General features: G+C 47.0%; 1 protein-coding gene across 1 annotated transcript in view; it reads right to left on the reverse strand.

Moving 5' to 3' along the window:
• The window catches only part of LOC144109582 (uncharacterized), a 35,057-nt gene that overhangs the window by 11,028 nt on the left and 9,581 nt on the right, over window positions 1-14,448 (reverse strand). The window contains exons 6-10 of the mRNA XM_077642402.1: window positions 13,690-13,787; window positions 9,501-9,581; window positions 9,152-9,386; window positions 3,696-3,846; window positions 1,042-1,178 (exon numbers count right to left, since the gene is read on the reverse strand). Of these exons, the coding sequence (XP_077498528.1) occupies window positions 1,042-1,178; window positions 3,696-3,846; window positions 9,152-9,386; window positions 9,501-9,581; window positions 13,690-13,787 (702 nt within the window). The remainder of the gene's footprint in view (window positions 1-1,041; window positions 1,179-3,695; window positions 3,847-9,151; window positions 9,387-9,500; window positions 9,582-13,689; window positions 13,788-14,448) is intronic.

The raw sequence follows: 14,448 nt of genomic DNA on the forward strand, positions 1-14,448 counted from the left end.
AAGCTCAGTATTTTTCTATATATGCTCTTCTTAAACTAATTTCTTCCCAACCCCTTCCCTGCACAAACAAATAACCAGTTACTTTATTGCCAGCGCATTAAGACTGGTTAAACCTAGTCTATAAATCCGTTCCCTGCTTTTAAGCCAACAATCTACCAACTGTTTTTCACTGACCGCTGCCAGGGACGCACTCTAGTTATTCTTGTCATCCATGAACCCCAGGTCCTGATCTGCCCCAGGTCCTGAAGATGCCGATCTGCCCGGCATTAGCACCGGGATGAATACATTCTTTTTCATTTATTCCGTTTATCGAACTCTCAGTGTGAAAGACATTAAAAAGGGTAGTGGTTACAAGACAAAAATACATAAACAGATGCAACCCATATTACGAAGCAAAATATTTTCATCCTCCTCTTATACAATGCTAGCTAGTGCAGCACGAAAATGCTGGTTATCACTAATAAACGACGATATCTACGGGAAGGTGGTTCCATTTGTGTGATGTACGAGGCGAGAAAGACTGAAATGCCGTTTTAGTGTTACATGTTTCAATGCCAACTTTGTGACGATGGTCAATGCGGTTTGACACGTATCTGGGGGACGAAATGAGGGATCGTGTAGCATGTGATGATGATACAGTTTATGAAAAAAGCTAACAAAATGTTTTTTTTTATGGTCGCCAAACACGCTACATAAATAATCCTCCAGGAAATATTTTTTTCTCCAACCTGCGCGTTCTAAGGTACCCTTATCAGGTTTCAAGCAACGGGACATTGGATCTTAAATTATCACAAAGAATGATCCTTCTGGAAATCTTCTTTTACCTTCGAGTTCCAAGGCACCCTTACCAGGTTTCAATCATGGGAGACTGAATTTTGAATTGTCGTAAAGCGATTCCTTTCACTAATTACGAATCTTCGGCGTCGTGCGGCACGCAGTGGCAGCTTCGAGAATTAAAATTGTTTGCCCAGAATTTTTAGCTTGGTTTGTTTTTGAGAGAAGATTCCGGCCGATTCGAATGGCCACCGTGCACTGTCTTACGCGAAGAGCATCTCCAGGGCAGCGTATGCTGGGCCGTCGCGGGGGTTCTTGAACGTCGCCCCCAGCACGAGGTACGCTGTAGGCTTTGGAGCGGTGTTCAGCTGATTCAGGTTCCACTGCTGCTGACTCCTCAGCGCCTGCGTTCGGTTTCAGCCAAATGAATGGGTCAGCACAAGCGCCGCCTTTTGCGCCGATCTGAGGTTACAGATAGGGGTCGACGGGAACAGCAGAAACAATGTGTTGCGTATTAGAGCGATATAATTAAAAGCCAATGTGTTGCATGTTAGTGCGATCGAACTAAAAGCGCCATTGAAAAAAAATGCGTCAGTAATAACATTCGCCCATTCCATGGGAGAGGTGACGTCATCAGACAGGATAATTTTCATTGGCTGGAGGGACGTGCAGTCACCAGACTGGATAATGCGATCGATGGAAGGAAGTAGAGTCACCAGACCTGTTATGACGTCACTTCAGGGAAAGGCATTATTAGCTTGTATTTCTATCGCATTGCCAAAACATGATGTAACTAGATGTCCCTGTGAACATTTAGTGTCGTGTGGTATTCATCGAACGGTCTTTCTTGTAGATTCGTATCGGTAAAAGAGAGTAAACATTTTGCAGCAAAAAAAAAAAGAGCCAGAATGGTCATGTACCGCACATTGATTCATGTCCGTCCTGTTCGGTTCTAAATGCGCACGCTACTAATACGATGAAACGCGAAAAAACTAGCAAACCCAAACTGTACTGCGTTGAGCTAGAACCCGGCGATAGCCGATATGCAGTGGCGCAGCTGCATGTTCCCTCGTGCTTCGCCTGCATAGGCCAGTGCTTCTCTCACAACCCGCCGCTGTACCTCAGGGGTTAGAGCGCTCGGCTTGTCAGCCGGAATACTCGAATTGGAACCCGGCCGCAGCTGCAGCGTTTCGATGGAGGCGAAACGGAAAAAGCGCCCCTGTGCTGGGCGATGTCAGTGCACATTAAAGATCCCCTTGCTGTCTCCTTTCTCTCTGTGTTTTTTTCTGGCACACTTCTCCCTGTACGGACGTCAACGCCAACATCGTATTCCCGATTTTTGTGCCGTTAACAGCTAACGCTGTATAACTTGAGCATACACTAGCGAAACGCTGCGTTCAACTAGTGCAGAAGCGCATTACCAAGAACTGCACTTACGGCCCGTGACGAATTACTGAGCTTTTCCTGTGCTGCTTACAGAAGCGTAAAAAAGGGCCAGGTATTCCAAGATCGTCTGGCTAAAGGGCAACTGAAAAGGCTTTACAATTCGATGACTTCAAGAGGGCTGAATGTGTGAAACATGCAGTTCAAGCCTGCGAAATCGTTTTGCCCTAGAGTTTGGAATGATGGCGTAATCGCTGAACAAAGCGGCGTCGGCGTTGATGCTTCTCCTACAGTGCACAGCGACGGGCAGAGGCCCCGATAATGACGTCACGTACGACGTCGCTACGTTTCCAGTGAAGAAACAGTTGTTTCATGAACGAAAATCAATGACATCGAAGGTGAAGCTCACGAAGAATTTTTTTTTGTCGGTATCGGACGAGGCACAGTAGCATGCAGGCGAAGGCAGCGGACATCTGAAGTTTCGGCTGTAATGACGTCACAACGAGTTTCCTCGCACTTTCTCGATGCAGTGAGCAGAAGCGTGTACATCATCGCGGTTTTAATCAGCGATTACATCACCATTTTAAATGCTAGTGCTAGAAATGTAGGGCAGATTACACTCTCGTGTAAGACTGATGACACAGGGAGGCAGTTTGAGTTTGGTTCGATTAAGTTAACCTTGATTATACTCGTCATTTCTATCTGTTGTCTATAGTACCCATCCCCACCCAAGATGAACGAACACTCAGTCATCAGCTCGTACAAGTGCTTATCTTATCCACCATTCGAATCCTTTGTTGGAACTCGCTGACATTTTGAGGCATGCTCAGCAGCACGATATTCGGGATTGGACCGAAGTCGTAGCATCCGTTCCCGAGCAGCGGCACGTCGGCTTTCGCGCCGAGCTTCCACTTCTTCGGGAGAGAGATTCTTTTTCCGTGGCCCCATCCATCTCCATCGGAGACACGGTCGCTATGTCGTCGGGCGCCGGAGCGCAGCTCCTTTTATTATCACCACGTGACTACGCAACGCCCGGAGAGCGTCTGTTTTTTTGTATTAGTTGTCGTCCGCTCCGACAGTGGGCGTCAGGCGTCCGTGGGTGACATCATTACTGCGAACACAGCCACCGCTGCGCACGACTAACGGAACAACGTCCGGCTTAAACAGCATCGCTGTTATAATACTTTGCACGCCTTCTCTAAAAGCTCCGTACATTCGATTTCTTGAATAAAATCGAATTTTCATAAAACCATTTCAGCTTCCCTTTAACAAGCAGAACAATTCTTGTTGTGTACGCTGCCACGTAGGCGCTTCATATACACCATACGGAACTACAAATACTGTGCGCGCTTTTGAAGTACATGGGCCATACATGGATCTAAATTTTTAGCCAGCTAAACTCTGACACTGACGACGAAAAAGCGTAACAGCGAGAATCCGGCGTAGAAGTCTTAGAATCCACTTAAAGGTCTTTTCGTGGAACGCAGTACTGGCGGAAACAGCCGCACCGCGTGCACTCTTCGAGGAGCGTGGCTCACCCACAACAGGCTGTGCAAGTCGCGCAAGTCGGTGATTCCAGGCACGACGTCCAGGATGCCGTAGTGGCGGAGCCCCACGTCGGTCCACAGGTTGGACATGTAGGTGTCCCCCTCGTCCGAGTTCAGGATCTGCACGGCCTCGGATGCACCGCTGGAAAGGTCGCAGGACCGAGTCAGAGTACATTAAGTGCCGGAGCTCTTAATAAGGTTAATAAGGGAGTAATTACTCCTTGGCATCCACCCGGACGCAGCCAAACGGCTACAAAGGAAAGCTATACAGCTTTCTCGGAAACTTCATAGTTAAATTTGTTTTGGTCCGGGGTTTGAACCCGCGCCCAAGACGAATTTTTCTTTAACTGCGAAGTTCCCGAGATAGCTGTATAACTTTCCTTTGTAGCCGTTTGGCTGCGTTCGGTTGGATGCCAATGAGTAATTACTCCCATATAACAAATTTACTCCACCTTGGGGGATTCCCCTAAATATTTGAGCAACACTTAATAAGAGTACTTGGTTAATCTTTTGAGGCATCTAATGGTGACTTCCAATCGCAGAGTTGGAGCACTTCTGGAGCAACTTTTCCTGCTTTTTTCGGAGCAACTGTATTCCAAACGCAGATCTGAGGCACGGATCGCGTCTTCCAATCGTGGACAGGGAGCGGTTGCCGAGCCGAGATTGCTCCGTGGAGCAGTCGGGGCTGCTCCGCCGAAATCGGCGGATCCGACCGGAAGTTTTCGTGACGTTCTTTTTCAGCGGCGATAGCGGCGCCTTATATGCTCTGGCCAGAGCAAGTGTACTCCAATCGCAATTTCGGGTCGCGCGCTCTGCGCCGGATTCAGGCGCTCTATCACAGAGCGTGCAGACCGCTCCGCGCCTGCGATTGGAATTCACCATAAATTAGTAAAAAAAAGACTTGTCTGTGTGTTTTTGGGCTAGTTAAGTGCGCATTAAACAAAAGGAGTTGATTCCAGTCTAATCTTTGTGATAACAGTTGCGAAAATTCAGACAGGGCCCAAATGGCTTCTAGAAGTTACAAAGAGTGAAAAGAGGCGTCACTGTGTATGCGCGTTTCTGGAGCAGAAACGCGCAGTTATTCAGTCTACGTCTTTTTCTTGGCCAGTTTGTCTGCTTCCAAATGAAACACGATAATAGTCCTGTCGCAGTAAACGTGCACAAAGCGCGTCTGAATGTGCGCCGAATTCCCAACATCACCGCTCGGCTCCCAGCTGCTCCACATCCTCCCCCACCGCTTCGCTCCACTCCAAACTGCTCCGGATCGTTTCCTTGGGCTCCGCTCCCCACAATCGTTAAAGGAGTACAGCCGTCTAATTTTGGTGGCATGTTTTTTCTCTACATTAATTCAGAAGACACTACTATGCATGGATCACCAGGTGATATTGGCCTACGGCAGCTAAATAATTTATAATCCAATTTTTCTGTCATGCTGTCTCGGTTTCAACAGCTGAACGTTGCCTGTGACGTCAGAGTGTGGTTATAGGTCAGGTGAGGCATGGAAAAACTGCGACATGATCACTGCTGCATTGTTTTAATTCGCTGCAGTGCTGCAGCCAGCCTTCCTCGAGAGCAGGAATGACAACGAATATGGAAGCAGCGATTATATTGCAGTTTCTTCATGCCTCACGTGACCTATAACCACACTCCGACGTCACAGGCAACGTTCAGCTGTTGAAACCGAAACGGTAGAAGAAAGAAATTAAATTATCAAATATTTAGCGACTGTAGGAGAATGCCACGTGGTAATCCATGCATAATAATGTCTTACGCATCTTTACAAAGAAGAAAACACGCTCCCAAATGTTAGGTGTCTACACTGCGTTAAAGGGGTAGAGACACCAAATTCCAAGGTTTTACGAAGACTGTCATACGTTTCCTTGGTATGTGAGCACCATAGGAGCCAAGTATTAAACTCAAGGGTGATCTAAAATATTTAAGGTTGTGTTGGGTTTAATGGCGCATAAGCATCTAAGGCTATCATGCGCCGTGCTCAAGCTGTATGAAAATTGTTTTCTGCGGAATTCTACAAACGTGAAAAACTCAGTGGTGTACAGGCCTAAATACTTTAGTTCGTACTTGTTATTAATGAGAAAAAACTTTAAAAATGGCTATTAGTGAAAGCTTTAAAGAGAGTCGGGTAACCTCAGCAACTATCCTAGCCGCGGCAAGGATCTCGAGCTTGACAACCCATCAAAAAAAAAAAAAAGAACATCAGCCCTGTTATCAGAATGAGAAGGTGGCTGAGGTGTATCACCATACATAGCTAGGCGCAAGATTGAAACTCAGAGTTTTTCAAGGAGACCTGCTTCCCTAAAAAAGCTAAAAACACTTGAGATATCAATAAGTGCATCTTGACCAAAATCAGTGTTGGGTGAATAGGAATGTGTTCTTTGTAGCATGGAGTAAAATATTTTTTCCTCGGTGATTCAATTTCTGTGCATGAGATTAAGATGTGGTGTACTGTAATTTCATCTCCGCATTTTTCACAAATAGGTTTGTCTTCTTTTGTTAGAAGGAAATTGTGTGTAAGGTATGTCTAATACGTAATATTATCTCTATAAAAAGTTCCTGGTGACTACAGGTTTTCCATTCTCCAAGTACGGGCTTTACCAAATGCAGTTTATTATCTACTTCAAGGTCCCAGGTTTCCTGCCATTTAGCCTTGAGATTTCTGTGTATTAGTTGCATGCAATCTCTATGAGTTATGCTGACTTTCTTTATTTCTTCACGTCGAGCTTATGCAGCACATTGGTCGGCTCTTTCATTACCGTATATTCCAACATGGCTCGGCTCCCAGCAGAATTTTATTATATGTCCCTGTGCTCTGATTTTTTCTATGTTGTGTAATATGTTTCCCAGGAAGTGTTCGCCTGCATTTCTGCAATGTAATGCCGTGAATATGTGTATATTATGCTGCTTTGAATGCTTTTATTCATTATTCTGTCTACAGCTATAGAGAATGCATAACATTCGGCAGTAAAAATGGATGCGCAGTTAGGGAGCCTTACTATATTTTGCCAGTCTCCTTGTACAACCGCGCTTCCGACATTCTGCTGTTTTTGAGCCATCAGTGTAAAATTCTGTCCAGTTCGCATATTTTTCTTGTAGTGCCCGGTATTCCTGTAATATATGCTCGTGTGCTGTTTTTTTTTTTCGGAAGTGTGTTAACGTGAGGTCACACACATTGGAAGAAGGTCTAGAATATATTTTAATCTCATCTTAAAGTTTGTGAAAATACTCGCTCTTGGAACTCCGACCCATCTCTAGTGAATCAACGTGACGTAGGTACGGAGAAGAAAACATATAAGGTATTTGTTACGTCATTGCACAGTTTTCTGACGTAGGGGCAAAGTTTTGCGGTTTTGCGGCCTAGCAACCTTGCTCGCGAATCTCTTTTCCTAAACGCTCGCGACTGCGACTCACGACCAACGAGTCAACGCATGCTGTTGTAGCGAGCGAACCAGTCAAGCAGTCCCGCTTGCGTTTCAGTTTACGCGCACAGTGGGCTTCTAGGCACACCAATCGCCATGCCTCTGGTTTCGTGCGTTGTTGACTTTTGCCTCAGAAAGTCTGGCACCGGAGCAGTGTTGCATAAATTTCCCCAGGATGCCGCTCAGAAACAAGCCTGGATAGATTTTGTGGGTGCAGCTGGGCGCCACTATTGGACTCCGAGCAAGTATTATATGCTCGCTACACTTCGACAACAGCAGCTACGAGTGCAACCCGGCATACCTCGCTGGCATCGGCATTCGAGCAAAATGCTTTCCGAGCCCTGGCGCCATGCCAACGTTCTACTACCTCGCAGCTGCGAAGCGTCTTCTCGCTGCGGAGAGCTGACAGAGCGGACCAATAGTGCCAAAGCGTCAGGTGTGTATCGCATGCTTTCTCAATGATGTCTGTTGGCGTGCATGTTCGTGCTGCACCGTCAGCGTGTGCAAAATTTTTGCGCAGTGCGTCGTCGATGGTGTGAGCGGGATTCCTGACTCCTGTGAGTACGCGTCCATAGACGAGACTCCAGAATTCTCGTCTTTTAGCCCAGGTTGGCATTTTTCGATCATCTGGTTTACTTGGGTTTTCTCATGGTGCCGAAGATTGATGTTTCGGTTGGCTGCTTCTCTAAAGATCACAGTAGCCCCGAAAACGTACAAAAAGGACGCGAAATAAATGGTACTGAAACCTGGTGCGAACACCGCGACTTTACTACAGCTTCGTATGAAGATGGCCTCGCAGTTTCTACCTCTGCCCATCCACTGGCTTCCGCTATTGTGCTGTGCGCGGAACGCCGCCGCAAGCGCTTCGGTTAAATAGAATGGACCGCCCTCGAGCCCAAAAATCAAAATTTTTCCTCTCTCCCTTTCTCTCCCAAGTGTATTTTGGTAATACAAATAGCAGGAGATAATAAGGACACGCACGTGCGTGTCTAGCAGACGACGTGCCCACTCGACGTCACGGCTTTCCGGTCCCACGTGATAGCGCAGTGTCTGGTTTTTGACGTCGTGTAGAAACCTGGCATAATAATAATATAATAATTGGTTTTGGGGGAAAGGAACTAGCGCAGTATCTGTCTCATATATCGTTGGACACCTGAACCGCGCCGTAATGAAAGGGATAAAGGAGGGATTGAGAGAATAAAGGAAGAAAGAGGTGTCGTAGTGGAGGGCTCCGGAATGATTTCGACCACCTGGGGATCTTTAACGTGCACTGACATCGCACAGCACACGGGCGCCTTAGCGTTTTGCCTCCATAAAGACGCAGCCGCCGCGGTCGGGTTCGAACCCGGGTACTCCGGATCAGTAGTCGAGCGCCCTAACCACTGAGCCACCGCGGCGGGTAGAAACCTGGCAACTGCGAAACGAAACCGAAATTGGTGGGTACAAATCGTAAGATTATTAATTATATAATACTAGTTCGTGCTTCTAACATCGTGTACCATGCTTACATAATCGCTACGCATTATTTACAACCGAGAGGTGCAACACAAAAATGTGGTGTGTCTACCCCTTTAATAGGAAGTTCTACAACAGGTGGACCTTATGGTTTAGAGGGACAGGACCATAACGCAGTGTGCATACGCAGGGCAATAACCCGTGGAGAGTTGCTGCTATGCGGATGCCCAATTGCGCCCCGCTATTTCCCTGTCCCCTAAACCGATAAGGTCCTCCTGCTCTGAAAGTATCTAATAAGCTCCTTTAGCATACCGTATACCGTGTTACCGTTACCAGTACCGGAGCACCGTGAGTTCGCGCGCAGCCAATGCGCATGTGCAAATCGCTTTGACGGCACCAGATGGCGCCAGGTACCCGGCAGCTACGCGCGCGCCTGCAGCATCGGGACCAATCGGCGCGTGCTCAGCGGCGGTGGGCGGGATTCCGCTACTCCGGCAACGGTGACGTCAAAACGGTACACGGTATGCTAAAGGTGTCTAATGACATAGGCCACCGTACTATTGCGAGAAGCCGATGCCCATCTGTGTGGAAGTATAGGTGCCGCTCTGCGACAGCTTGAAGAAAATGCTGAGGGAAGCGGTGGGGACAGCGCGAGGTCCGATCTTGTTCTGGCCGCCCTTGAAGAAGGAGTCGTAGAACAGCAAGTCGCAGATGCCCTCCGGGGGCATCAGGGTCGTCGGCTGAAGCGTGTCGCCGTAGACGCATATCAGCGGGAAGAGGGAAATGGGCTGCTCTGCGTCGCCAGAGGCAGAGAGGAAGAGAAGCAAAGGCGATAAGAGCGTTCTTTTAGGCTAATACAACGTTTGTGGCTACATGAGCTGCTAAATGAGGAAAGAGGTCCTCTTACGGTTGATGTTGGGGTCCCCAACGATATTTCGGAATGGTTCTATGATGAAGGGAGCTCCGGTGGCGGCGTCTTCTTTGTTCCCTACGAGAAGCAGCATTTGAGCGTTAGGCAGACTTCGTCATCGTCATCACCAAATATACGTCCGCGTTAAGGCAAATGCCTCTCCCATATCAATTAACTATCCTGTGCCAGCTGCGGCCACCTCATACCCAGCAGCTCTGGACAAAGGCATTTTTGAGCGGGAAACCCTTTATGAGTACAGTTTTTCATATAATGCAAGATTTCACTCTAACAATCAGTATATCCGCAGATCACCCGATGGCAGTCTTGTATTTTTTTTTCTATTATCATTTTTACTATCGCCGAAAGCCTTCCCCATTGGTTTTCTATGGCAGTCTTAGCTGTTCGATGCGATCGGTGGAAACAGTGTAAAAGAAAGATTTTGCTACATATAAGAACAATGGAAATTACCTTTAATATTTCCATAACAGCGTCTCACAATTCTCAATTTGTGTGAAATTTTTTCCCGAGCAAGCTTCTTTTTTCTCACCCGCCTATCCGACTTTCTGCCACCCCAGCTACGCTTGCTTTCTCTTGGAATTCATCAAGCTTCCCTTAGCGACCATCGGTTATGATGACTTTCAATTTTGTGCCCTGCCCACGCTCATTTTTTTCTTCTCCAATTTCACTAGGATGTCATTAACTCGGATTTGTTCCCTACCCACTCTGGATCTTCCTGTCTCTTAATGTTACACCTACCATTTTTCTTTCGATAGCTCTCGCCTTGTTGCCCTCAGTTTAGGTTCAACCCTTTTTGTTAGCCTCCACGTTCCTGCCCCATAGATGAGTGTGCCGGTAAGGTACAGCTGCTATGTACTTTTCATTTGAGGGTTTTGGTAAGCTGCTATTAATCACGTGAGAGTGCTTGCCAAATGCACCTCACCCAATTCTTATTCACCAGGTTATTTCACTTTCGTGGTCCGGATCTGTACTTCCGTACCTCTTCCGGTGCTTTGCTGTCTCTTGTAAACTGCTCTTCCTTTCAAAGACACTTGAAAATTTCTTTAGTTTTCTGTATATTAATTCTTAGAACCACCGTTCTGGTCTGAAAATTGTTTTTTGGGGAAGGAAATGGCGCAGTATCGGTCTCACATATCGGCGGACAACTGAACTGCACCATAAGAAAAGGGATAGAGGAGGGGCTAATAGACGAAAGGAAGAAAGAGGCTCCGCAGTGGAGGGCTACGGATTAATTTCGACTGCCTGGGGATCTTTAACGTGCACTGACATCGCACAGCACACGGGCACCTTAGCGTTTCGCCCACATAGAAATGCGGCCGCTGCGGTCGGGTTCAAACCCGGGAACTCCGGATGAGTATTCGAGCGCCCTAACCACTGAGCCACCACGGGGGTCTGATCTGCCCTCCAAGGTCCGGAATATTGCTTTGCAGTTAGCCCCCTTACAAGGCGATATCATCAGCAAACCATAGATTACTACTTAAAGGGGCCATGACATGGTCGTTCTTCATATTGCAGTTTTCTGCTTCAGTAACTAATGCAAGAGCTCATTATTCAATTTCTGAAATTTGGTGCCCGGGACGCGCTGTATTTTCCAAAAAATACGATCGAAATTGAGACCGGGAGGCTCCTCCCACCGGCAGCGACCGCCATATTGAAAGCTCTCGTGACGTCACTAGCACATGCACGGAGCAACGTCGTCTGCTCTCGTTGCTGCAATATGTGCAGCGATGTCTCATTTCACCCCTGTACTATCGCGGGCGACCGAAGTAGCAATCGTCTCCCATATATGACTGATTGGTGCCGCAAAAGCGATAATAACAGTAACGCAGTTTTTCTTCGGTATAGGTAGGGTCCGGTCACACTATAGGCCGATGCGACGGCGACCGACGGTCGGTGGGCTGATCGCTACGCAAATGCCGTCGCTGACGCACTGGTCTGTCACGCTAGTCTGACGACGACACCAGCACGATCAACGATCGCGCATCGTAGTAATGTTAAAGAGTCAGCTTAGTGGCAACCAGAAGAGTGTGGTAGGGGACTAGTTGGTATGACATTCTATAAACATAAGAATTTTATAACTTATTGGACCTCATGCTAGCCACGGCGACATTCGCGATGTGCGTGCACCAGCGAAGATGTGCTTTCATTCGGTGCCTGCGCATAGAACCGAACGGCGAGGCAAGCGACACGGGTAGAAAACGCCGAGCGAAAGCTTTACGCCCGAAAGCGGCCGAGCGAAAGCTTTACGCCCGGTGAGGCGACGGCCGGAAAAACTGCGCTTGTTTACCTTATCCGTATCGAAAAAAGCGAAACAAGCGGCTACATATCATACCTTCACAGTTTGTTACTAATCAGTGAGGAACTTTTGCCATATTCTTGAATTTCTGTTAACGGTGGACCGCTGGCCCCTTTCGTGACGAGGCCTAGCGAGTACATAGGATTCATGTGTGCGATTTCGGCGATTGCGGAGAGCGAATTCGCAAGTTTTAGCGCCTGCAAATAGCTATCGAGCGTAGTTTCGGCTACAGTGTCTTCAAAGCGACGACTGCCTACATCGCTTGACGCGAGTACAATAAGGGGGAAGTGCCGATATATATGTGACCCGGTCTGCATAGCATGTGCAGAAGGCAGCCGGCAGCAGCCGTCGGCGTCGACTGTAGACAACAAATATGGTTGTTTTCATTAGTTCAAGGAATGTCCGAATGTATTTTTAGCTAAACCGATCTAAAATTAAATTTTGGTGACATAAGAAAGCAGATACAATCAGCGGAAAGCGCCGGTATCCTACGCGAAGCGTTTCCCAATCAGGCGATATAGCATCATCGGCGCTTATTGCAGTGTTATCGTGGTGTGTAAATGAGTAAAAGTGCAAGTTGTGAGCAAGAGTACGTAATATTTAAGATAAGGATAACCCACTTGGCGTTTTATGCCACGCAAACGAGCAGTACTGTTTGCGCACAGCCATGTAAACAACCTCAGCGCGGGGCTGTAGTTGTAGTAATCGTCGCACTCCTGGGGCACAATGCCCACGCACACTCATTTAGACTCATTTTTCGAAGCACTCATTTAGACGGCGGCGACTATTCATCGGTGCGGACAGTAAAAGCATTCAAGTCACGTAGGGTTTTGCAAGCGGCGTGGTTTCTGCAAAAAGGTTCTATGAGTCGAAGGAAATGTATGTTCGACTTACAAACGCGTACATGCAGCGCGGAAGTCGTCGCACTCGGCACTTTTCTCTGCTCCTTTCGTGCCTAAAGGTTACTGTAGTGCACCTTTTGATAATTTGAGTTTAATTATCGAGCGATGAATAGCGGACAAGAACTTGGTAGCTAGCTACAAAACGCCGCGGCTTTCACGACGCACATTAGCTAAAGCATGCACGGCACGTGCCGCTTTTCACATACGGGAGCACTTGACTGCTCAAGAGAGACCACACTCATAACATACGAACAGCATGCTTCTAAGCGTAAATAAGAAAGCAGGGGTCCATAGATTTCTGTTTCCTCAACGATCGGAAAGTGGGCGCCACGAGCAAGTCCGCTTTCCCAAGGATCACTCAGCTCGCGTACTAAGTTCAAGGCTTTCCAAAAGAGAACACGGAAAATGCATTTTATTTCGCTAGGCTAAAAGAAAAAAAACTTTTCGAGCGACCGCTATATACGGTGTGCATGCAAGCACCTCAACCGTTCGCAGCAGACGACGCGTGTCGTGTATGCACTCGTGACGTCAGCGGTCAGAGGTTGCCAGACCAGCAAGTAGTTCGCAGCAGAAACGAAAAAAATTCGTTTTAAACATATTTACCACACAGAATCAACTCAAAATCGGGGGAACTGTAATTTAACCTGTTGGGAATTAAAGGCGATAAGCAGGGTATGCGTGATAATAGGCTGTCGTGTCCCCTCTAAGGTATCTCTGTTAACTTTTATCCCGTATTCTTGCCAGTCGAATTCTCTGAACACTGCGTATGAACCTGCGATAAACAGTACTGAAGCGACCGCGTCTCCCTTCCCAACCTCTTTAATAATCGGCATTTTATCACTTTCCATGTGAAGGACTATGGTCGCTAGGCAACAGCTGTAGATATTAGAGACATTTAGATTAGACATCAGCAGAACAGCTAATCGGCCCAATTTTGGAACTTGGAAACTATAGGAAACAACATGCTTACTGTTAGCCTTGTACTGGTCGATTATGAGGATTTTGCAGGCAAGAAGTCCGCAGCAGAAAAGAAGAAGGCAAGAAATTAACTCTCTCCGCTGTTCAGCTCTGCAAGAGGGTTAGAAAAGGAGAGTACACCACGGCAATAATGCCTCAGATGTTGACAGCATCGGTTAGTAATATATGTTTTATGACTGAACGTTCATGGTCTTATGCGCTAGCCTTTTTTAATTGAAATGATACACGCACAAATACGCTGATATGAATTTAAATTATGCCGTTAGAAGTAAACATCCGTGGTTTTCAGCATGTACATATTTGTAGCACAGAAAGAAAGGAAAACCACGAGATGTTCGGGAAATACTCTAGGTTTGGAAGTTTTGCTTCGTGTTTCGTGTAGGTGCTAATTGCTAGAATATACTTCTCAGGGATATCATGACGACCTCTACACTTTCCCTGCTTGTATGCCTCTTGGAACCAAGGCTTTTCCGCGCATCGGTACTTGGAAGAACTAAGACCTTAGCTTATTTCCGTAACGCCTCCAAACATCCAACTTCAGCGACTGGCCTGTTTTCGGTTCCAGGCAACGCTTATTTTTCGCGCAGTGCAAATTTTTACCAGATATTGTATCACGTGACAAACAAAAACATGAAATTCTGTCCATCCAAAGACAGCTATAGAACTGCTTATTCGCGTAAAATGCATGGCTGATGAGCATGCGAAATGAACCAAATCTCGGCCGCATTGTGCACAAAGGCAGTAACCGAAA

This window comes from Amblyomma americanum, chromosome 11, assembly GCF_052857255.1.
Source record: "Amblyomma americanum isolate KBUSLIRL-KWMA chromosome 11, ASM5285725v1, whole genome shotgun sequence".
Classification (NCBI taxonomy): Eukaryota; Metazoa; Arthropoda; class Arachnida; order Ixodida; family Ixodidae; genus Amblyomma; species Amblyomma americanum.